We start from the raw sequence: 25,354 nt of genomic DNA, 5'->3' as shown, positions 1-25,354 counted from the left end.
AACAACACACCAGGTATGTTTACAAACCGAGTGAAGAAGAAGGCAATTCTCGCATCTTCCCAAAAAAGAAGCCAAAGGTTTCCTAAAAACATTCTCCCACCAATTGACACTTGGAGCTCAATCGAAAAAGTGTGAAGATTAATCTAAAGCTAGAACTAACACTAGCACCATAACACTGTGCGTCTTTTGAAAAAGTGTTTAATGTTTCGGATGCCATGTTGTAACTTTCATACCTGAAGGTTGCTCAACCTGTACAACAGAAACAAGTTTTAGAACGATGGTAAATTGTAAATGTAAAAAATATCACTCTGAGTCAGGTAGCTCAAGCAAATATGGTGTGTGGAACGTACTATGCTGCCAGTCCATACTTGTCTTCTGCAATCTTCAACTAACAGAGATAATATAATACTTATTACTAAACTTTACATATAGTCTATTACCATTACACGATTTAAATCATTACTATGGGGCTTTTATTATGATTTTATGTTCAATATTAATGATATGCCACCTGGTGAAGTGAACCAATTTTATTAGATAGATAATATTTTATTCCGAAGCTCAAACCAGTAGCTACGAAAATTTTCAAAATATCTACCAAAGACATAAATGCAGTGGTAAAAGACGATTTTTTAGCTATCTGTCAGATATAGTTAAAATCGCATTATCTAGAAGTGGTAACCTATGTAAGACTTGTGTAAGAGATATCAAGTGATTTACTTAATTGGATTTCTTTTTATATAAAAGATCTAACTGTAAACAGCAAAAAACGTCATTTGAACAAAAAGCGATATAATTATTGTGTGTTTATCATAAATTCAATACAATCCAATGATGAGCTGTGTTTTCAATAAACCTGAACGCTGTTTAATTTTTTGCCACCTATTCATTTCTGTTAGTTCCATCATTTAACATCTTGATAGTTTTAATAAAGTTTTTATGCTTTGAGTCCACTATGTGTGACTATTATTTAAACTTAATAGCTTTATAATCTGCAAACTTTACGGTTGATATCCTCACAGAAACCTTTTTTGGAAGATATGTCTCGTTGAGTTCTCTACCTATCAAACATTTTTTCAACAACTCTAACTTAGATAAGTTGACTACATGAAAATACAGAGCCCATATGGCAGTTCCCATCTTTAGTAGTTTCTTTAGTATAGTACTTTTGCAGCTGCTTGTTGACAATCAGGGTCAAGTTATTTCTGCCACCTAAAGTAGTTCCTTCTGATAGCTTTTCTCTTAACCTAGTCTCCATCCTTCTCCCAATGTGACCAACATAACTCAACCGTTTTAGAATGTATCTCTTCACCATAAGATTCATCAATCAGTTTTCTTCAGATATAGTTCTAACATAGGCTTTATAAATATGACAGTTACTGCCAGGTTCAAGGCACATCAAGCTTTGTCAGACACTTACCTTTGTTTATAAATTGTTGACCACAAATTAAATAATATGAATTTCATTAATTCCCAGATTACTCAACATGCTCAATCATCCTCAAATCAAAAGACAGAAAGAAGTGTGTGTCAAATTATGGAAAAATATAAAACCAAATTTCGAAAAACTAGTCCGTGATCAACGGTATTACTTAATCTGAAAGATGAATACTAACGTATCTAGAGTGTTCACCGTTAAAACTAATTGAGAATGGCCTAGGGCAAAATGTTTTTGCAGTCACTTTAGTGAAGTCACTCACAGTTTTATACAATCAGTCTCTTGTAGGCACCGTAATTCTGGTTTTGTTATATAACTCCAAAGAAAAAACGCCAACACAAATAAACACCACTATTCATAAAATTATTTTGTTTGTAGATTCGATAAACAGAAACAAAACGGAAATTGAAAACAAACGACAGACTAATCATTTGTAAAATAAACAAGTCGAATTAGAAGTTGGCAGTGATTTTAACATATACATAACGCTACTCTAAGCTTTATAGCTTCATATTTTTGAAGTTTATTATTAAAAGATTGGTCATAGTCTAAGTACTATTTGTAGTTGTAATTTTAGAAAAAAGCTGAGTAAATTGCAAACAGGTGTTCGTAATTTCAGGTATTAAGCAAATTATGGTACAAATTATACTAGATTATCTCCAAGATAACCACTTTATACAATGTAAACACTTTTTTAGTCATCTAATTTCCAATAAATTATTTTCCAAATATAGAAAATTAATCCATTTCTTGTTCCCAGTGATTTACCAAGTTCCAAGTCGGCGCGCACGACTTCCGGACGACGACGCCGCAGCCGCTGTCGACGAAGAAGAAAAAGGCAAAGAGAAGTAGGAGGAGGAGGAGAAGAAGGAAGAAAAGGCGAAGGAAAAAAGCGTATCGAGGAAGGAGGAAAGAGGAAGGAACCGCCGCCACGGCGAGCCGGTAGCGGGACCCCGAGAAAAGATTAACGTACCGAGTAAGAAGCATGTGAGTTGGGAGAGGCGGGGGACCGACCCCGGACCACAACCACGAGCTGAGATGAGCGCTGCCTTTGCCGGTGGCTTCCTGGTACCGCTTCTTCTGCACCTGTTCTTCGTCTCGTGGCCGCAACCCTCACTTGGTAAGTGCAAACCAAATCTAAATTTAAAACAATAATAATAAGTTTATTATCTAAATTGAAAAGCTACAACAGATTGGTTAATGTTACATTTAACATCTGATTAAGAAGTGTTTTCTAAGTTTAATTTTGTCTACACTACAATGTCGCGCGATTTTAATAGCTGCTAATAATACACACTACAAATCAGTCTGACGAAGGCAAAATGCTTTAAACTTTATGAAATGTTCTGTACACAGCTTGTAAAGACAGTCTAATAATTTATCAAATAGTTGGCAACAGTTGCTATAAAAATGAAGCAAATAAGTTGTTCGCGTTAATTTCCACCGTGAATTAACATAACACATCCGCTTTGGATTACATTCAAGGGACACGAAGTGAAAAGTATAAAACGGGTCGCAATATGTAGGTTGAGTATGTCGCTTGCGTAATTCACCGCGAGACATACCGTGAATGTGTTGTCTATTTTTAACACAACATAGTAAATTAGGTAATCAAGTTTCCTTTGCAACTAAATCAAACCAGTTCTTATTTTTCCAACGCCTACGCGATTTATGATGTCAATGTAAACCATTTTTCCCCCTTTCAAACTTGATTATCCTTCTTCATCTTGCTCAATTTTTTGTTGATCTTATTTACCAAAAAAATGATTTTTTCTTTGTTTTTGTTTCACAATCTTTTTCTTTTTCCAAGACTCATCCGTACGTGGCTACACGTGCGAGACACGTCCCGTCTGCCCTTCCGCCCTTCCCACCGCCCCCCTCTCTTCAATCCGATCGCAGTCGTTGTCGTCGCGCGACCGTCACTCCGTTCGGGTCCCCATCTTCTTCCTTCTTGGAACGACACGAGCCGCTCAGTGGTTCTTCGTCTCCTTCACCTCCCATCTTCTACTACTTCATCTTCAACATCTCCTTTCTTCTTCATCTTCTTCCAGACCATGAAGCCTTCCAAGTTTTGAAACTTTCCTCTTACTCGTTCCTCTCTTTTTGTTCATCTTCTTTCTTTGGAGTCCACGTTGTTGTTGTTGTTGTTATTGTCGACGTCGCGGACATTGGGCGGCAGACCGAGGTTCGATCTCGCTTTACTCGAGAGTGGAAAGAAAGAGGTGAAGATGGTGGGTAAAGGCAGAAGAAGAAGAAGAAGTGGATGATGATGATGAAGAAGAGGAGGACGGAGAAGGGCAAGGAATCGTGTGCCGGCGGCGCACGCAGACGGTCAGTAGACAGACGGACGCGAACGGTCCCCCCGTGGTAATAACCTCTAAAGGTCGCGATGGCGAGCGTCGGGCGAAAGCGTTATGTAAGAAAGGGGTAACCGCAGTGCAGAAGTAAAGAAAACTTTGACCGACCGTCGCGTCGGGGAAAGCAATTGCAACGGAACAAAAACCACAAAAAGAAATGATGCGGTAATATTGTTGAATGGAACGAAATGAAGAAATAAATAGAAATATGAAGGAATTGGAAAAATTATGATAAATATATTCAACTATTCAAGAATGTGGGATCACTATTGATCCCATTAGTATTATAAGTAACAAAAAATCTGATATCTGATATATAATCTGACTTTAATTTTTCCCATTCTTAAGAGAAATGGTATGACACTAGTAGTTAGTGGCTACTCGTTAAAAAAAGCCTGAAGATAAATTTGTATGCAATAACTATTTGTGTACCAATCTCTCAAAGCATTAAAATCATTAAACATGAAACTGAGATATACAAAATGTTTTGAGTAACCGATTACGCATTGTATAGCTAACACTTAATATCTAGATATAACAAGTGTACAACAACTCTATAGTAGCACAAGAGTCAATCTGTTGGTTAATTTCCTCTGGAGATATTGTGCTATATATATTGTGATATTGAAAGATGCAGCAAGTTTCTTAGTATTCTTCCCATAATGTCCCAAACATGATGGATGGAATGCAAATTTGTCCATAGAACATCTTGCAGTATGGAGACGAGCATACGTTATTATGATAATATGCATGACATATGCAGGTAAGGATATGAAGTTGATCCACTTCATCCATATACCGCTAAGCTTTAATATTGCCTGGGAGGAATACCAAACCAAACCTAATTTCATAATATATGACACTCTATACCATAATTCCCACACAAAGTCAGAAAACATTAAAAAAATATGTATCATAAAATTAATAGATAAGCTAAAAAAGATTTGACATTCTGATATGAATTCCTGATGCTCCCTCGTCCATGCCTGACATATTAATCATCTTCTATAATTAAAAAAAAAGACAAAAATATAAGATTCTAAAAATCTAAAATAAAAGTAGTTTTGAGGTAAAATTTATATATTTTAATAGCCAATTTAAAAAAATCAATTGCAAAAAGTAAGAACTTTGTGAGTCGAATCCAAAACAAATCATCTACATTAATAAACGCTTAGAATTGTTACCATTTTCGTTAATACAGGTTTGTAATTTACGACGAGTTCCTGGTAGCAGACTTGAAATTCCTTCGTCAATCCATTTATTAGAAAAACGACGATTTAAAATTTTCTTATGTTCTCTAAGAAACTTGCCAAAGTGTTCTTAGCAAAAATTACTGTAATTTTCATCATTCCGAGAGCTGGGCAGAAAATATAGACTGATGATATTCACAGACCTATGCTTTTGCTGATTCCGCTGGTTACAATATGAGACTTATCATTGGCAGTATGTATAATAATGATGGTGATTATAAACTACTTGTTGGTGGAAATGCATTTCATCGGCATTATGGAAAAAATTAAGATTTTGGTGAATATATCATTTAGGAATCCAACATTTAAACAGGTTGCAGTTGGTATGGATTCAAGTTGTATCCATAAAGACATTATTATTATTATTATCTTCGAAGATATTTATCAACAGAGGATTTGGTGTGACACTTATTTCTTAGCAAATAAACGTGTATTGGTGGTATTTTGATTATTACTCTTTTCATTTCTGTTCCAGCCCTCGTTTTACTTCCAAACGCCCATTTCTTCCAAGCGTGTCTTACACTATGCAAGGTCCATGGATTTTCTAATAAATGTTCCTTCCAGTCTTAGTTAGGTTGTCACGTTTGTCTAGCATTAGTCTCCATCATCACCGAGTTTCTATCATTTATTTACCCCTTGTAAGTTTCAGCTCTTCTAATCGGGTTTGATGTTGCGCTGTAGGTGCTAAGAGACAACATTTGCTGCCTTTTGAGAAATATTTCCCGGCAATGGAGTTTCTTCATCATCCTTCCTATCCCTTTCAACAAACAAATTTTGAACTATTTTGTGATCTGGATGATGATGATGGTTTGGAAATAGTTATACAATCTCTATGCAACAATTGTGCGTATAATGTTGTTCAAGTTTGTGACTGTTGAGTATAAATTAAAACGAAATTAATGTTTTGAGTAATTGCAATGGAAGTGGCTTCACTTAAATATTAACAGCGTTTTGCACAACGTCGCATTTCATCCCTGTAAACTTTTAGCACAACTTTTCATGCTCTCTAAAACATTACTTCACTTCCGGGCGTTTATATTCAGTATGAATGACTGCCACAGCAGAATGTTGTAAAGGAAGAGAATATCCATAGTTGAGTGCAACCCCAATGTTAGTACACGACGAATATGCACACATTTAGTGATTTCCAATATCAAGATGTGAAGTACATTCAATAAAATCCTGATATCACTGTATAGCGTGTTCAATATCTGGTACTAGATGATCTCCTGAGGAAATAATGGGAACTTGTATCGCTGCATTTTATTTACGCATGATGATATAACATTCATAACATTCCTCTCTGATCCGACATCAACCCTAATGCCACCATAGAAACTAATTTTTTGAAGAATAACATTGCATTTAGGAGCAGTCATTGCTCCTAAATGTGCGTTACCCTAATCACTGGATCAGTCATGGTGGACGAAACATTATGGATTACAACGTTAGATATAAAAGTATTTTGTACCTATACCAAGAGAAAGTGGAAATACGCGATGCTTTAATCCAAAGAATTTTTAACGCTGCAAAGCAAATAAAAGAAATCCATGCGAAGCTAAGGAATGCAACTCGAGTACTTGACAGACTATGTTTTTGACTTAATAATGTATTGTTATTACCGATTGTATATATAATTTCAAATTAGATAAAAGGAGGCAATGGTCAGCATCATACTTATAATGCTAACTAATGGTATGATGGATCTGTAATAATAAGTTGTTTTGGTTTATCTGCACAACCCCAACATTATTCTGACAATTGGGAGTACGACAAATATGAAAAGATCCAAAATTAACATACATCAATATTATGATAGAAATAGCTTCTGCTTCTGATTTGTGCACACCATCCCTCATTATTATATACCAAATAATTTGCCAAAACTTCTTTTAGTTTTTAATTGGATATCAGATAATATCTGTCAATATGATATATTATATCAAACATTAATATATGTCAATATCAATGTATTTTTTGCACGACATTTAAAGTGTTATTCATTTGTAATAAGCTGATATAATGCTAACGATGATATTGGTAAAATTACAAGAATAATTGTATGACAAGAAGATATAGTAATAATACCAGTATTTATCCAATCAAGTTGATGGGATAACATCTTCATCATCGTTACAGCATACACATTTAGTTGTTTTTTAAAAACACGTATAATAAGGAAGGTCTTTCGTTAGAGATCGATTTGCGATAAAGTTAAAGTAATCGAGAGAGAAAGAATGTTATGATGGCGAACGAATGAACGAGAACGAAGTGATCGAGGTTGGCCGTGGAAAAACAAAAAGCGGTGGCGGCGGCGGCAACAAGCGAGCGTCGTCTTCGTCGATAGGCGGTCGTCTGTCCGTCCGTAATTATCTCGGCCTCTTTAGACGTTCCGTCGTCGGTTCCAGGAAGTTCCAATCCAAGACGAACGAACGTACGGATGGACAGACACTTTCTTATAGTAGTAGTAAAACCGACGATGCAGATGTCCGACTTCGTCTACCGCTACTTTTCACCTCACGGCAGAGAGCACAATGGACGGAGGTAATTGATTTAATTGAATCGCGGATGCGGGAACAATGGGCCACTGTCGGAACTATTCCGTCGACTGACGAACAATCGAACGTTAGATGCAACGCCAAGGTCCAACCAACCTTGGATCTAGACTTCCGAGAAAATTGTTTTAACTATGTACGTTGTTTTTTTCAATCTCACATCTCAATAGCAACAAATTACCGATGATTATCAAAGACTTCCTACGTAGTATCCATCACAATTTTACTTTCGCATTCTTTCAGTCTTTACACTACACTCTCACGTGGTACGTAGTAAAGCATGAAATAAAACTTAGAGACTTGGTGGAAAAAAGAAAAGGAGATGCGTGGCATTTCATCCCGTCCACATAGAAAATTATCTGGCGTAATCGTCCCGTGGCCATCTCCGCCCATATAATTATCTATCCTGGCTTTCTAATCGAGCCGACGAGTTAACTGGAAAAAGAAAAAAAGACGAAAAAATAAAGCACGCCGGATAATTCGATGTTATTAACCCTCGCGTATGTATACGTTTGAAGTGGCCCCAATGTGGACACGTGTGACCGCTCTTGCGAGATGCGTAAATGCGCGATGCGTGATGGAAACTAGCGTGTTTAATGCTTACGATTGCGTAACGAGAGAAGCTTTTGCAATGCTCTCAATGTGGATTTTTCAACTGATGCGATCTAACTACAAAAATACACACAATATATGCAACATACAAAAATATATTTCCATAGATACCTATTTACTTTATCCCACATAAAATGCAACATGTCAATATCATTTGACATTACAGTAAAACATCATTTTCGCTGGCCTAAGTCTAAAAAGAAAGCCTAATTTATTATACAACAAATGTTGCTTTTTGTAGTTACAATTAATAACGTGTGCTTTTCAGACTCCAGAGACTGTCTCTGTGGTAGCATTGCTATCAAGTGTTTTAAATAATTTTAAATTCTTCCAATGTTAAATTTCTCTTATTTTTGTTATAATAATGGTGATCTGAAATTTTCCATAAACAAGAAAGATCCTTATACATATAGTAGAAACCAGGAGAGCTGGCAGTGACATGACGTTTAAAAATGGTATGAAAGCTTTGATTATATATAATATGGATTGAGCCAACGAGAGAGATAGACATAGAAGCGTACTGACATATAATGGGCGTGCGTTAATTTATAAGATAAAAAACTATCAATTAGAAGTAACATTTATAATACTTACAGGTGATGTGAAACTGTATTATCGCGAACTTTGCACACGAAACAATACATTTTTAAACATAACGGTGTGACTGGCTGTGACACAACAAAACGATAAACGTCAAATGGAAGAGGCTTGACACTTTTGTGCGCATGCGCACGTCTGTTTAGTACGGTTTTATGTCTATCTTTCACAGACTACTACCAGACGGCCAACTCCATTGTGAAAGCGAGATCCAATATATACCGGTCTCTCTCACTCATCATGTAACACTTATGTAGATGGCAGTGAGAAGCAAAAATGCAATTGGCGCCAAATTCAAATCGTTTAGTTAATTTAATATTTGAATACAGAAATATTTTTGATCTAATGTGCTTTTTGTGGATCTATTAAGCTATATTTAGCTTGCGTAAGCCAAAATAATTACAGCTTAATAGACCAATAAAAAGCACCTCAAATCAAAAAGTTATAATTTTATAATTTCAATGCAAAATAAAGAGAAATCCATTGGCGAATTAAAATTTTATATTTAAATTACAATATAATTACACTAAAAACCCCTGTCCTCGTCTTCTCCGGGATGACCCTCACAGGTTGGGTTGGGTTGGCCGTTTTTGTCTGTGGTTTTCAAATGATAAAGTACATATAACAAAAAAAGCATTATAACAAATAAATGTTGGTTATCAAACACCAACTGCTTCTTACCCTAAGTGACACGGTGTTATCAAAAATTTGAATACTATTGAAATTAAAAATTAATATAATTAAAATACTAACCTGTCCTTATTCTTGGGAAAACAAAATAATTTTCCAACTTCATCTTCGCTACATCCACACACAATGCAAAACATTTTTACAATAATTATTCTCGAAAATTATTCGTAAAAAATACAACGCAAAAATAGATAATAAGCACAAATAAGACAATAAACGCAAAAGGACTGTGTGACATGTGACATACATAAAATGTCAAAACCGCTTAAACAAAGTCAACAGCTTTCTGTAATATTACTAACGACATGTACGCCATCTACTAAGGATTTCTATCAAGATGACAAAGAGAAAATATCGGTATTATGATGTGATAATAAGAGATAGAGAATGGCCTATCATTTTCCCGGTGAGCTAACTCTCTGCCTTACTCTGTGCTATCTTTGTTACACTTTCACATTATCGCTTTCCATCTGCGTCTATTCACCTTGAGCCACATTTTTGTTAGTAGATATATTCAGTTAGCTCAATCCATATTATATATAATCAAAGTATGAAAGGGTATGAATCAAGATATGGACGTACGACTTAGATTATTTCACCACATACATTTAAATGTAGGTTATGTTAGTAATGGAGGTTATATGTCAAACATTGTCAAAGATATTATTCAATGATATTCCTTTCAAAGAAAACATTTTCGGCTTGTGAAAACACTATACTCTGTTTTTAAACCAGGAGGAGTAAACGCGAAAGTCAGATTTACACTAGGAAAAATCACCAGAAAAATATCACTAGATATTTTGGCGGTAAATTTAAATTAATAATAATTATTATTTATTTATTTACTTATTATTGTATTTATTTTCGTTTGTTATAGTCAACACTAAACATACAAATTAACATTGAAGTTATGAGTGTATTTATTTTAAAATATAATTTTACAAAAGTAAATAAAATAAAAAACTGTCAAAACTGTAAAAAATGAATCTGTCGAATGATCAATAACCTAACCGTCAAATTCAAAATCAAAATTCAAAATTGCCTGTGTGTGAACCTTCCTCGCATTCAACCAATCACATGCAAGGTCAATCTGGTGACAAATTTAAAATACTCCTCCTGGTTTAAAAACAGAGTATAACAGATTCATGACAACGCTCACAAGACGTTTCGATTTGAGGTTATAATTATAGAGTTACATCCCTTAGAAGAACAGACGTACTTTTTCGACATGGCCATTTGAATTGTACAGCAGACATATTCAACTAATACTATCTCTTTCTAACACACATTACTCTCTAGCGGTTTGTGAACTACGTATGGCATTTGTAAGAGCGGAAAACGATGATTTACTGCCAGCTCTCGTGGCGTCTACTATATCAATGACACTTATAACAAAATCACGCTTTGCACTCATAGTCACCAATTTACCTCGATGAGGGTTTAATAAACATTGAGACAAAAAATAGTCACGTTTTGATACTCACGATCGCTCCAACGTTCTATCATGCTATCACTCTGTAAAACTAGAACTAACACTGATTCTAGTTCTAGGTATAGTGTTAGTTCTACATAAACGGGGATATTTGTTCATTCTCTTTACTAAACAAATATAGTACTAAACTAAAAGGTCTTCCTTTTGGTTACTAATCTTAAGTTGAATCATGAAGATCGCAAAATTTTGATGATCATTTACATTTATGTGCAGGGGTTCTCGACTTACGATGGCTTACACTTGCAACGCCCAACCTAAGTCAATATTAATACTAGGAACTAGTGATGGAACGGATAGTGATTTTGCGAAAAGCCGGATAGTGGATATTCGGCATCCTCTTCGGCATCCCCTTTTCGCAGGTGCATTTCTGAAGTGATACCCTATATTGCCACATTATTGCGATATTTGAATAAAAATGAATTTATAAATGTATGGCATTTGTAAGAGCGGAAAACGATGATTTACTGCCAGCTCTCGTGGCGTCTACTATATCAATGACACTTATAACAAAATCACGCTTTGCACTCATAGTCACCAATTTACCTCGATGAGGGTTTAATAAACATTGAGACAAAAAATAGTCACGTTTTGATACTCACGATCGCTCCAACGTTCTATCATGCTATCACTCTGTAAAACTAGAACTAACACTGATTCTAGTTCTAGGTATAGTGTTAGTTCTACATAGTAATAGTGCTAGTGCAAAACTAAAACTAACGTTATACTCAGAACTAGAATCATTCGGGTTTAGCCGTCTTTAGAGACGTGCGGCTAAACCCAAATGATTCTAGTTCTAGGTATAGTGTTAGTTCTACATAGTAATAGTGCTAGTGTAAAACTAAAACTAACGTTATACTCAGAACTAGTATCATTCGGGTTTAGCCGTCTTTAGAGACGTGTGGCTAAACCCGAAACTTTCTAGTTCTACGTCTAGTGTTAGTTCTAGTTTTAATTGTTATTCAGCGCTAGATTGTTGTATATTTTTATTGAAGTAGTTGAAAGGTTAAATATACGTACAATATTATAAAAGTACGTATATTAGATTATATAGTAGAACTAGAATCATTTGGGTTTAGCTGACTTAAGAGACGTACGGCAAAATCCGAATATTCTAGGTCTAGCGTTGGTTCTAGTTTTACACTAGCACGTTATTATCTAGATTAAGCTATGTTGCATTTTATGTGAGATAGTGCAAGTGCATAGTAGTTTCGTAACTATGGTTCATACCGCATTCATATATTGGAAATTATATAAAATTCCTGAAATAATATTCCTGGAAGACCCAATTCGGCCATGTCTTCATAATATATTAGTCACATTTGGAAAAATAAGCCTGCTTAAACTGAATCATCGTCGGTGACATATTTGGTTTTTATGAAATACCCACTCGACAATTTGGAAGATATTTTTAAATTGAAATATTTGTCATGGAACCTGCTTAGATAACCATTTAGAGTGGTCGTTTCAATTTGAGCACGCGATACAGCGCTACGTTAAAGGCATTTCAAGTGCAAAGTAAATTGTCCGCGGTGTTTACAAGGAAGGCGTGCCCACACCTCATTTGAATATGCAAAACTGCCTTCCTCAATCTATCAGCGCAACGTCGCAGGTGTGAAACCGTCAATAATTGTACATTACACACGTCATATATTATAATGAATTTGTTTTAGTATTTTTAAAATACTTGGAATCGTTATTAATAAATCGAAATTTATGAAGCGGTCAAAACAATACGCGAACGAATCCGGCCTCCTACGGTTACCTCACCGGTTTGGATCATTTGTGCACGTCACGATAAAAATCTGACGAACCGTCTGGTGCACGTCTGAAGGCACGACTTTTGGCAATGGTCATCCATCATCGGATGGATGGATGGTCGACGACTATAAGGTTTGGTCCCCGAGGGGATATTATCAATTTTCTGCGCGCTAAATATAGATGATGTAGAGAGGTATGTGTATAAGAAAGGAAACATATACTGACCGTCCAAACGAAATCGATTAACAGAGACGGAATTGCGGTTAATATTAGAAAACTATTTCACCTCTCTATACATACATCAGATCTATAAAATTCCTTACGGAAACCATATGGTTTCCGCGCTCTAATTAATCGTGATTTGTAAGCGGATCAATTTCAAGATGTTTCCTCCGTTTCGTAACGCAACAAATATCTAAGTAGGTTTACTATAAACTGTGAAACTCACCGAACGCCCACACGTTTAACCGATTCCACAGTTGCAGTCGCCTTCAAAACGACGCATCGTAATTCCTCTATATTATTGGATGCAAGATACGTAGTATACATTTTATGTATTCCATTTTTAGTCGTCTATAAGACTCCATGCGATAGATTTAAAACAGTAAACAGTGAAAATATCCCGATGATATAAGATCTTTATTTAGGGTTGCATTAAGGATATTGCATGTCTCAAAAGCATATTTTGAATATGACTTGTGTTATTTTGTATGTTGTATTCAAGTTAATTTTAGAGATTATTGTGTTACGTTTGGATCCAAAATAAGATCGTATTCAATATTTTTAGGTTTTTATTTGCATTCCATTTTACAATTTCAGTTTTTAGTAAGTTCAAATACTGAATTGACGTCGTTACAATATTTTAGGTTAAATTTCAACTGGTTTTCGATACATAAACGGGGATATTTGTTCATTCTCTTTACTAAACAAACATAGTACTACACTAAAAGGTCTTCCTTTTGGTTACTAATCTTAAGTTGAATCATGAAGATCGCAAAATTTTGATGATCATTTACATTTATGTGCAGGGGTTCTCGACTTACGATGGCTTAAACTTGCAACGCCCAACCTAAGTCAATATTAATACTAGGAACTAGTGATGGAACGGATAGTGATTTTGCGAAAAGCCGGATGCCGGATATTCGGCATCCTCTTCGGCATCCCCTTTTCGCAGGTGCATTTCTGAAGTGATACCCTATATTGCCACATTATTGCGATATTTGAATAAAAATGAAATTAATAAGAAAGCTGATAAGATATGTCAACTTATTTGGATCCAAGATACAAAATGAACTTTTTTGATGCTGATTTAACTAACGAAGCAACTCTAAAAAGAGGATACTTTAATTAATAATTGGCGATAATTCCGCAAGGATCCTTCAAGAAATGAATTTTATAACGAATTTTGAAGATTATCGATGAAAATTGTAACATCGAAAATTTTATCAAATCTTCAAATATTGTTTTCTCAAAAACTAAAAAGTATTTTTCAAAACGGGTTGGTTTATTGGAAAGACGACACGTTTATTAACACTTTGGGATATTTTCATACTCATATTCCAAGAAATGGATTTTATACGAATTTTTGAAACTTAATCGGCAAAAACTGCAAAATTCGTAAATTGTCGATCATTTCAAAAATTTTGTTCTCAATAACTGATAGTGATTTTTCAAAACGGCTATTTGCATTAAAAAGAGGATACTTTAATTAATAATTGGTGATATTTCCACAAGGATCCTTCAAGAAATGAATTTTAGAGCGAATTTTGAAAATTATCGATGAAAATTGCAACATCGAAAATTTTATCGAAACTTCAAATATTGTTTTCTCAAAAACTAAAAGTTATTTTTCAAATCGTGATGGTCCGTTGGAAAGAGGACCCTTTTATTAACATTTCGGGAAATTTTCATATTCATATTCCAAGAAATGGATTTTATACGAATTTTTAAAACTTAATCGGCGAAAATTGCAAAATTCGAAAAAATTGTTGATCATTTCAAAAATTTATTTCTCAATAACTGATAGTGATTTTTCAAAACGGCTATTTGCATTAAAAAGAGGATACTTTAATTAATAATTGGTGATATTTCCACAAGGATCCTTCAAGAAATTAATTTTATAGCGAATTTTGAAGATTATCGATGAAAATTGCAACATCGAAAATTTTATCAAAGCTTCAAATATTGTTTTCTCAAAAACTAAAAGTTATTTTTCAAATCGTGTTGGTCCGTTGGAAAGAGGACCCTTTTATTAACATTTCGGGAAATTTTCATATTCATATTCCAAGAAATGGATTTTATACGAATTTTTAAAACTTAATCGGCGAAAATTGCAAAATTCGAAAAAATTGTCGATCATTTCAAAAATTTGTTTCTCATAAACCAAAAGCGATTTTTCAAAACGGCTTTTTACATTAAAAAGAGGATACTTTAATTAATAATCGAAAGTGATAACAACGACAGTTCCGTTAGTAATGAATGTACTATGTGACGAAACTGCAACAAGAGTTTTTATATATCGTATTGGGATTGTTACAATGAGGTTGCCAATGACAAACCTGATATAAATAAAGTTGTATTCAATGAAAAAAGTCCTGTTGGGGTTGAACTATGTATGGTGGGGTACTAAGTAATAGGTTTTTAATATCCGTCCAAAGCCGGATAGTTGCTGGATATCCGTTCCACCACTACTAGGAGGAACTCAAAGCAAGTTGAAACGTAGTTTCAATGTAGTACCTACAGTTATTCTTTAGCGTTGCTACATTTTTGGCAAAGATGGGGAATATTTCCGATATGTTATCAGATTTGCTCCGATGAAACAATTATCAGAAAAAATGCTGTAAAGGCAGCTTATGTCCTGTACATCTATTAATTCTATGCTACAGCTGGGGAATGAAGGCAATAACATAGCAGATATGACAAAGAATCATATGCAACCATTTTCACAATCAAATGTATCCTGAAGTTCTCAAACATCTTTTACAATCAAACAGAACTGAACACTTAGAGTATGGTTAATCATTATCATTTGAAATTTTAAAATTCTGAGAAAGTGAATACAATGATACATGATGTGCAGAAATTTTTGAAATAAATGACATGATTTAAGAGGTCTGAAACAGTCTTAATCAGTCTTATATAGTTAAAGTTTTAGGACTTAATTAAAGCGCAAAACTTTGCGGAATGATTTTACATGAAACTTTTTCCAAACGACAAATTAAACTGCCTTCTATATTTTTATTATCTATCTTTAACACGCAATGATTTTATATACAATTTGGTCATCGAGATTATAGAACAACTAGTAAACCAGCAATTACATATAAGGTGACCTGCATGCGCAAGAACCTTGAGTAGGATAGATTATGGAAAGGGGGAGAAAAAATATACGATTTTGTTAACTTCAACACCAGTAGAAGAATTATCAGAAAATATCAATGAGTTGAATATCGTCTCATCTTGACTTACTATAGCCATGTCATTTTAGTTAAATCATTGTTTTCCAATACTGTTATAAGAATATATTTTTGACTACATCTTAGATAGATTATGTTTATTACAGATTATCACAGTTGAATAGCAGTTGATTCATGATTGTCACTACATGAGTTGTCATTATACAATAACATTGAATATGATATGAATAAATCAATACTAGCTACAAATCTTATATTAAATCAGTCGAATCACTCTGTATACATAATAAAACATTTTTAAATCTAAGGAGATTAAGTAATCTTATTAGCCCGTTTTACGATTCGTTCCGTTATTTAACTGGAGGCAACTCAGAACAGAGGAGAAGTTTCGAGTTCGCTTTGGAAGTGTATCGCATATCAAAAAGTCATACTCGTGTTGCACAATAATCGTATCCGTCCTTTGTATGGCGCTCCAGTCTCCAACTGAAACACGAACGCGCACGTACTTACACTACTATAATACGTAGACAGCAGAAGGGGGGCTGAAAGCTCAGTGATCCGCTCAGTGAACGCGCGCGCCATCTGCCTCGAACTCCTACTCTTATTTTCCTTCTCTTTCTACAGCGTATGCACAGACTTAACTATACCATACTACTATTATATACACTATACGTTCTGCATCCGCGATTTTACCGTTCTTAGTCTTTTCTCGCTCACACTAAGGTAATCGAAAAGCGATATTCTTTTTAAACGTCCCCGTCGTCGCGACCTTTCTTTACCTTGACTCCTCTTTCTGTTTTTCTTTCACCTCGACATCGTCTTTCGTTTCCCCTTCAGTGGTGCCCATTTCACAGTCGTCCGGAGAAATGGTTAGTAAAAATTAAAGGTCGTACTAGACGGCCCCGACCGCAACATCGCCGAAAAAAATCTCCGAACGATTTTAACGACCGAAGTGGAGACTTAAAAAAAAAGAAATTAAAAAAAAACGACCAACGCCACTTTTTGTAGCCAGCTAATTTAAATTTGAAAATGTAGAATAAGAAATGAATGAGAGAAGGTGAAATGGCGTTGAGTTTAGAGATTACCTAGTTTCTAATTTTAACGTTGCAATTGGGTGAGGCGACTGACAGGTTTAGGATACCGGAACCGAAGCCCAGATCCGAGATAGAACCTGCGTTCCTAATTTAAACCGACTCGAAAGGTACGCGAATTTCTTATTGCTCTTCTCGTCTCTTCGTAGCGGTGAAGATATAGACGCGGCCCCGAACTAAACTCTACCTTTTAAACGAGTTATATGCCTCGTTTCCTGTTTCTATTCGTAGCGGTACAACTTCAAAGAATACGATGCGACGTGGTTTGTAAAGGAAACGGTTAACTAGTCTTTCCTTCTTACTAATTAGATCACGTCTACTCTATAAAATCTTTATAATTAATTTTTATGTAAAAAGAATAATTTTTTTGTGATTAGTGAAAGAATTCAGTTTGGCAAAAGATCACAAGAACTAACTAAACAAGTCAAAAATAAATCTTTGTCAAAATGTAACGTTAATCTTTTCGTGCGGTTTCAATTTTCTACCATTAATCTTTTTAAAAAAGCATGAAGATATTTAACTTAATAACTGACTGGATGCGGGTTTAAAAATAATCCAACCACGAAAAATAACAAGTCTTAAAGCAGCTATTCTGTCGCTTTTCGTTCTCAACCAAGCCACTTGTATCAAAATATTTACAAGAAGTAACGCTCTTCGTTTTTGTCATCTCATCCTTGTCGTTGTCATTTTTAATCCTTATCTTTTTCAACCTTCCCAAAAGGAAACAAAAAATGAAAATGTCAACATGAACTTTTTCGTTTACATTTCGCGACAAACAGAATTCTTATTAACACTCGAATATTTGGTGATGACAAAACGAAATGAGAAACTCTCTTTATATAAATACATGTTAAATCATTCAAATAGGATGAACTTGTACAAAGTTGACTAATAAGTTTTTAGTGCTACAAATACTGCTGTTATAGATGTATGTTATAAAAACACGTAGAATATCAAATTGCTACATAGTTGTGCTAGGTTGGGTTGAGAATTCTATCTATATTTATATTTACCAATGATAATAGTTGAGCCGTGATGCATAAGTGCTGTGCTCAACGTTACCTTGCAATGTGTTAGAAGATCAAAAACAGCGAAAGTTTTCAATTGGGGTAAATGTACTCAAATGTTTTCAAAGTAGTTTGAGAGACACAAAAGAAATATGGCTAAAATAAAGCACTTAACTTGCTACCAATAACATCAAATACAGCTCCAAAGTCAGTTCTAACCATTAGGATTATCTTACACGAAAAATTGAATTTTCCATTCGAAAATGGTAGAACGATATACCAGATTTTTGTTGTCAAGCAGATATTTGAAAAATGCTACGAGCATATCACTGACCTCCACACCCTGTTTGTGGATTTCCGCAGGGCTTTTGACAGCGTACTCAAGGAAAAGTTATATTTTCTCATGGAACGAAGTGGCATACCAAAAAAACTTGTCAATTTGAAAATAGCTACGCTACAGAATGCTAAGGCAAGAGATTCTGTGGATTGACACTGTGGCAAAGAGTTCATATTGAGTAAATGGGTAAGACAAGGTGACGCCCTCTCAACCACATTATTCAACCTGGCACTAACAGACATCATGGAATACGTGGGACAATTATTTACAAAATGATGATATCGTCATTATTACCAGAAAGGTCTAGAATCATCTCCAGAACAATCAAAATCAGGATATACAAAACTCTGATTAGACCAATTGCCACATATGGATCAAAAACATGGAGCCTGACAGCTAGGGATACAAAGAGATTTCTTCTTTTTGAAAGAAAAGTAATCAGACGACTATTCGAACCAATATATAAGCTAAATGGCGAATACGAACGAACACAGAGATTGAAGGTATCTTAGGCAAAGAAAATATTGTACGCTTCATAAAGGCCCAACGTCTCAAGTGGATTGGACATGTCATGAGGCTACCAAGAAGATTGATCGAGTCTAACATGACAGAGAGACGATACTAAGGTCGACCTCGAAATCGCTACAAGGATGAACTGGAGAGGGATCTTTAAAGTATGGAGGTGCAACATTGGAAAAGCAGAACTGCAGACTGAGATGGATGGCGCGAAGTCGTGAAGCAGGCTAAGGTTCACCCAGAACTATAACGCCGAAAAAAGAAAGAAAAGAAAAATTTTAAAATAGTCTAATCTAATGGTTTAACTGGTTTGGAGATTTGTATTTAAATACTTGGCGCTGAAGTGTCCGATTTTTCCATCTACCGATTCTTAGAGTATTTAAATTCATGGTTTTGCATACTGTAAAAGTCTGTTCCTTATTTGTATTTAAAAATCATCGTGTTTTTACAAATTTTGTCCGATGTCCCTTTTTTGTTCACCAAAATGCTTCAAATATCTGCTGTCTGTCTTCTACTTCTCATGAAAAGTACATTTTATTATGCCTGTTCTTTTTTGCTTGCGTTTACACCTAATTTTACCTGTTATTCTATTTCTTCTAACATGTTCCTTTTGTTTTCGCAGCTTCTCATTTCTTTGAGCAAACCATGTTGATTCCACATCTTGGAAACGCTTCTTTCTTTTTTTACTCTTTGTGGTGTATCGTCATTGTTGATAAGATCCTCATTTAAATTGTTGAAGATATCTCTTCCTTGCAAATTCGCAGGCACTTCTACCAGCTGACCTCTTTTCTACTTCGTTAATTAGTAGGTTGATGTCAACATCTCCATTAACTTATTTTAGACTAGGACATACATTTCTAAGCACGCGATCATTCATGTTTGAGGTTTTTCCTGAGAACTGCGTTAATGCTCGTTGACGTGTATTCATGCACGCTAATATTATAACCTGTTGTTTAACACTGTGACTATCATATCTTTATCTGCCATCTTTAAAAAGTTTGGATCTAAATTAGCATAATTAATATTCGCACAAATATATCACATCATCAAATTAAAAATGATCAATTCTTAATAATTCACCATACACACTCTCCGTTCTTTTCTTGTTTGTTCATCGTTGTTTTGTTCATTTGGTTGATGCTATTCATCCTCGACGACCATATCATCGTCTTCTTGTACGCGACTCGGTTACTTAAGAAACCCACCTTTTATTATTATTGTAATCGTGCGAAAGTACTGAAACTGAGGAAGAACCAACGACCTGAAGAAAGGAACGCGACTTGAAAAAACAATTTGTAATGCGAAATTCCAGAATGTACAAGATTTTCTTGATTGTAGCAGAAATGGGGAGGAAAATAAAGAGCGAACACAAGAAAACGAAGGAAAAAAAAAGTTGGGTCTTCTCATTATCATAGAGGTAAGAAATCAAAGGAAGGTTTCCGGTTGTGTTTGTGGCGTATCTCGGGAGCAAACGTAGAAGAGAAGGAAATGAATGAAAGACGAACGTATGTAACGTAGTAGTAAAGAGGAAAGTTGTTAACCTTGCTCCTTTCGAGGAGACCATCATCATCAGAGCAACAGCAGTGCAACTTGGAAGCCAGTTTCGATTTGCTGCGCGTCCTCCTGCCGCTGCGCTGGATACACACAGAAGACGCGCAGGTGCACCCGGTCTTTTTCTAATTGACGATTTTCCTGTGCCGGTGCCGTAGTTGCCCCTTCTTTTTCTCTCTTGCTCTTTCTTTCGATGAAGCGAAACGAAGAGTAGCACCAGCAGTCGAGTAACCAAAACGAGAAGAAACCCAACCCGTACGTAACGAACAGGTGACGCCGAGTACTGAACGACAGGATGCGCTCAATGACCGTCGTCGACTATCTGACGTTTCCTTTTCACTCTGTCGCAGCTTGCATTTGGAACTAATTGGCACAGGAACGCCGATCAACCAAGAAAAAAATGGCAAAAAAAGGAGACAACAGGAAAAGAGATAATGTGGAAATGTCAGTCAATCAACAAGATCTAATTAAAAGCAGAATCAAAAATTGCCTAAAAAGTTGATTAACTCAACGCTAAGTATTGTGGAATGATATTCGATGTTTTAATCCGATCAGTGGGATAAGAAATTCTAATCCTTCTTTGATGAAGCAGATTTAAAGCATTCATGATACAATGTAGGTGGTAATGAAGTTTTTAGCTATTAATCCTATAAGAAGTTAAAATGAGATTAAGATTGTTTAAGTTATTGTTGTTGGTATTGTTCGCGACGAGATCTTTTTGACTGCACTTTGGAGGAAAAGGAGTTAAGAGTCTTACGTTGAGAGCCACGAGACGGCGACGACGACGGCGAGGTCGTAATCTCGACGGGAGATCTACGGAACGCGGCGAAATACTGGGAAAAGGCGATGAGAGTCACGCGTTAAAATTCCAACGGCGAAATGTAACCTTTTCGGTTATATTACAGTGGGTTGGTTCGTGTGGCATTTTGGGTCGGGTCATTTCTATAAGGAAATCATTTTGTTGTTAACTCTTGTTATAAAATCAAATCTAATTCATAAAGAAAATCCAAGAAGTTTAAAATTAAGATAAAAAAATACTTCCAAACTTAACCCAATCCAAAATTTGTTCTTTAACTTTTTTTTTCGTGAATCTTTTAAGGTAACCCAAAAATAATAAATCCTTAGCATTCCCAGTCAGGTACTGTATCTTCTCTTAATTACGTCTCGCGACGGTGGCGGGTTAATAAATATCCACACACGAGTCCCAAATGGACTTGCGATAATGTCGCGTTACAATGTTGCCGGTGAAAAATATCGGGAGACGAACCGCAATGTCGAACTGAAAGAGTAAGCAAGAAGGAAGAAGTGTCGTCGTCCATCCGACGACGAGGTTGTCTCAGATCTCGACTACCGGACCGGGACTGTTAAACAGTTACTGCCGCAACCGGCGCTATAAAAAGACACCGCTTTAAATTCGGCATATTATCTTCGCTTCGAGAAAGATTTCGAAATTTTCTCCACGAATTTAAAACTTGAAAAAAAATATTCGAAGATTTAAAATTTTTATAAAAATAAAAATTAGATTTGTTTTTCATTTTATTTCCTTTCTTTTCTCTCGTTTTTATTTCATAATTATTCCTATCCTCACACACAGACACACGATAATTATAGTCCTCCGAGTTACTCTTCAGACCGAACGTCTGAGTCTCTCTCCGCAGTCTAAACACGACCCGTTTTCGTCCAAGCACACCACCTGTTCTTCGGTTCTCGGCAGACAAAACTAACTATACACACGCCCAACGCGAGCCAGACAGAAAAGACGAAGAGAAGAAACCCGCGACGAAGCTTTCTCGCACCTTCTTACTCTTTCATCGTCATCCGTCTTCTTACTTCTTCTTTCTCTTCTCCGTTGCGTTCCGTTTCGTTCTTTCGCTCTCTTGCGAGAAATGGTAATTTGTCCGGTCCTCCAATTAAATATGTATCAAGGAAGGCTCGAGAGAGAAAAGGAAGGTTTTTCTCGATCAGAAGGTCTGTCGAGCACACGGCAGAACAACATTGTGCTAATGGACTAAAACTTTGGTGGTTAAAGAAAAAGAAGAAAATAAAAAAAGCAAAGAAAATAAAAAGAAGGCACGTGAAGTCAGGTGGATGGGAGACGAAGAAAAAGAAGAAGACGATGAGGAGGGAAAGAGAAATTATGGAAATTGTCTCGTTTAGATTATAATGCTTCCTGCGACTAAGTGCTTCGAGTGGATTGTTGGTGGACAATAAATGGTGATGATGCACGCGATCTTTACATTTAGTTAAGATTGTAGGTTTTAAGTTTTGTCATTATAATCAATCTTTGTTAATTTAAGGAGATTAAGCAACGATGGTTTGAGTTACTGATGACATTTCAACAAAATTAAAATGTACACAAAACGAAATATACTTCTTAATCTACAATATTAATAAATAATCATCTTTTAAATAGATTTTAATTTGCAAACTAAAACATCATTAAAGTTATGCAAAATATATCAGAATTTATAATAAAATCATACGTGTTCTTAAACAAGACATAGAAAAGGCTCCACAGTTATAGTGCAAAACAAAAACATTTAAACATTCCCACGTCATATTTTGAACATTTCTTTTTTATGCCAAAATCTGCAATTTTCTGTATAATGAGGAAATGATCCGGAATATCAAAACGGGACTCAACATTTTCTAAAGATGAAGGATTTCTTATTATTTGTGTTGGTTTTTAGGAGACAGTGTAATTTGTCTTCGAAATGTTAAGCTAAAATTAAGATTAAAATACTAAAAAATTAGGCAGCAATATCATTTTTTCCCTTTTATGGATGGTCTGTAGAGACTAATATTTTTATCGCAGTAATCAATAAATGTTTAAAGTAATTTTATCGTCCCATTTAACAATAACAACCTTATTTTCGCAAGAATGAACTTCTTTATAATCAGTTTTGTGTAAACCTGGACATTTAGACATATTATTTTCTCTAATTGTGCCGATTTCACGAATTTTTCTATTCTGTAGCTTATGTCAAAAAGTGGGAAAAAGGTTATTCCAAAAGACATGATATGGATTTAAATTTAACTAAAACATTTGTGTATTGCAACATAATCCTCACTCCAAGACCAAGTAGCTTGTAATTAATACAAGATTTTTATTTTTGCACTCTGATAGAGTTCATACCAGACATTAGTTGCCTCCATCCATATTTTGTAACCATAGCAAATTTGTTTGCTTTTGATGAATTGCTTGCATCCATGTTTGCCAAGAAATAGATTCGTTAATGCTATGATTTTCAAATTGTGGGCAAAGCATCTATTGTTCATGTCAAGGTTGTCATTATCACAACATTGTATATTCGTGAATCAGAATATATTGGAATCTGTCTCTTAATAAGGTGTTTGCAGCAAACTACTGAGTAGTGGTTTGTTTCTTTGTATGTAATGTTTACCTATTTTATTATTTTTCTGTCGCTCTTGAATTCTTCAGCAAATATTTGTACAAATATAGAGATTCGCTAGTTATACAGGGTGCCCATTATGTATGGAATATAGTATATATCTTGGTAGGTATCAACTTTATAAAAAAACATTTTATACAAAAGTTGTTTAATATTTTATTTGCCATAATAAGACAGCATTCAATTGGTTTTATTTCAGAAAACAAATGAGCAACGAATAACACTTGAAGTTTTTTAAATGGCAATGTACCTTTTCGTTAGGTTCATTTGATAGAGATTTTTTTTCTCTTTACGATGACGTAAAATTTTAGGTATAAGGGTAATATCAGAAAATTTTTGAAAAAAATATAAAAATTGTTTAAGAAAATTTAACTAGTAACATTAATCTAGATATCCGAGATCGTCAAGTACCTCGAAGTACCTCTAATTATTGGATGTACACTAATTTTTCGTTTATTTGTTTTATTTTGTATGTAAATTTAATTTACGGTAATAATTCGAAGTAATTGACTATCTCGTTATTGATTAATTTTTATTAATAAACAATTTTTACATTTTTTTCAAAAATTTTCTGATGTAAGGGTACAAACATTTTACGTCATCGCAAAGAGAAAAGTAATCTCTATCAAATGAGCCTAACGAAAGGGTACATTGCCATTTAAAAAAATTCAAGTGTTATTCGTGACTCATTTGTTTTCTGAATTAAAAACAATTGAATGCAGTCTTATTATGACAAATAAAATATTAAACAACTTTTGTATAAAATGTTTTTTATAAAGTCAACATTTACGGAGATATATACTATATTCCATACATAATGGGCACCCTGTATATTTATTTTAGGCCATGAAACTATCTCCCTTTCTAAATCCTTTATTTGCCAATCAAATGTTTTTTATATGCAGACTCTTTAAAAGGTTAAGGAAAATATTGTCCTCTTCCTCCTTCTCCCCCTTCTTCACCGCTTAATTTTCATGATTTCCTAAATTTATGATATTCATTTCTAGTTTTTAATTTTCTCAGTTTTTCTTCCAGCTCTTCTTTATGGATTATTATTATCTCTGTTGTTTCATATTCTTATACTGTAGTTCTTGCTTCTATACCATAAAGTTGTTGAAAATAACTCTCCCATATTTCTGGAGGGAAGGTTTTTGTTTGTACATATACGTTTATGCTCCGTATAGGACGTGGTCCATGTCACTGCTAAGTTTACTCCAACAATCTCTTTTAATGTCCTTGACTCTTGAGTTAACATTATTCCGAAATTTTTTATA

The 25,354-nt window shown here is 34.8% G+C and overlaps 1 protein-coding gene and 1 long non-coding RNA gene across 3 annotated transcripts in view; one reads left to right on the top strand and one right to left on the bottom strand.

Moving 5' to 3' along the window:
* Nucleotides 1-25,354, top strand: part of LOC111424549 (Follistatin) — a 35,638-nt gene that overhangs the window by 5,025 nt on the left and 5,259 nt on the right. The window contains exon 2 of one of the 2 annotated variants that reach the window (XM_023058127.2): nucleotides 2,199-2,558. In XM_023058127.2, the coding sequence (XP_022913895.1) occupies nucleotides 2,477-2,558 (82 nt within the window). In that variant the 5' untranslated portion in view covers nucleotides 2,199-2,476. Of the gene's footprint in view, nucleotides 1-2,198; nucleotides 2,559-4,452; nucleotides 4,559-25,354 lie in introns of those variants that run through there. The other variant, XM_071198303.1, reaches the window with a different exon arrangement.
* LOC111424550 (uncharacterized) lies at nucleotides 2,488-10,454 on the bottom strand. The gene is made up of 3 exons (XR_002707619.2): nucleotides 9,563-10,454; nucleotides 9,335-9,403; nucleotides 2,488-2,575 (listed from the first exon to the last, which is right to left on the bottom strand). It is a non-coding gene; the product is annotated as an uncharacterized lncRNA (long non-coding RNA).

The sequence above is a fragment of the Onthophagus taurus genome, chromosome 7 (genome assembly GCF_036711975.1).
Source record: "Onthophagus taurus isolate NC chromosome 7, IU_Otau_3.0, whole genome shotgun sequence".
NCBI classification, from domain to species: domain Eukaryota; kingdom Metazoa; phylum Arthropoda; class Insecta; order Coleoptera; family Scarabaeidae; genus Onthophagus; species Onthophagus taurus.
The sequence above is the reverse complement of the archived record's forward strand: the minus strand, read 5'-3'. Positions and strand labels throughout refer to the sequence as shown.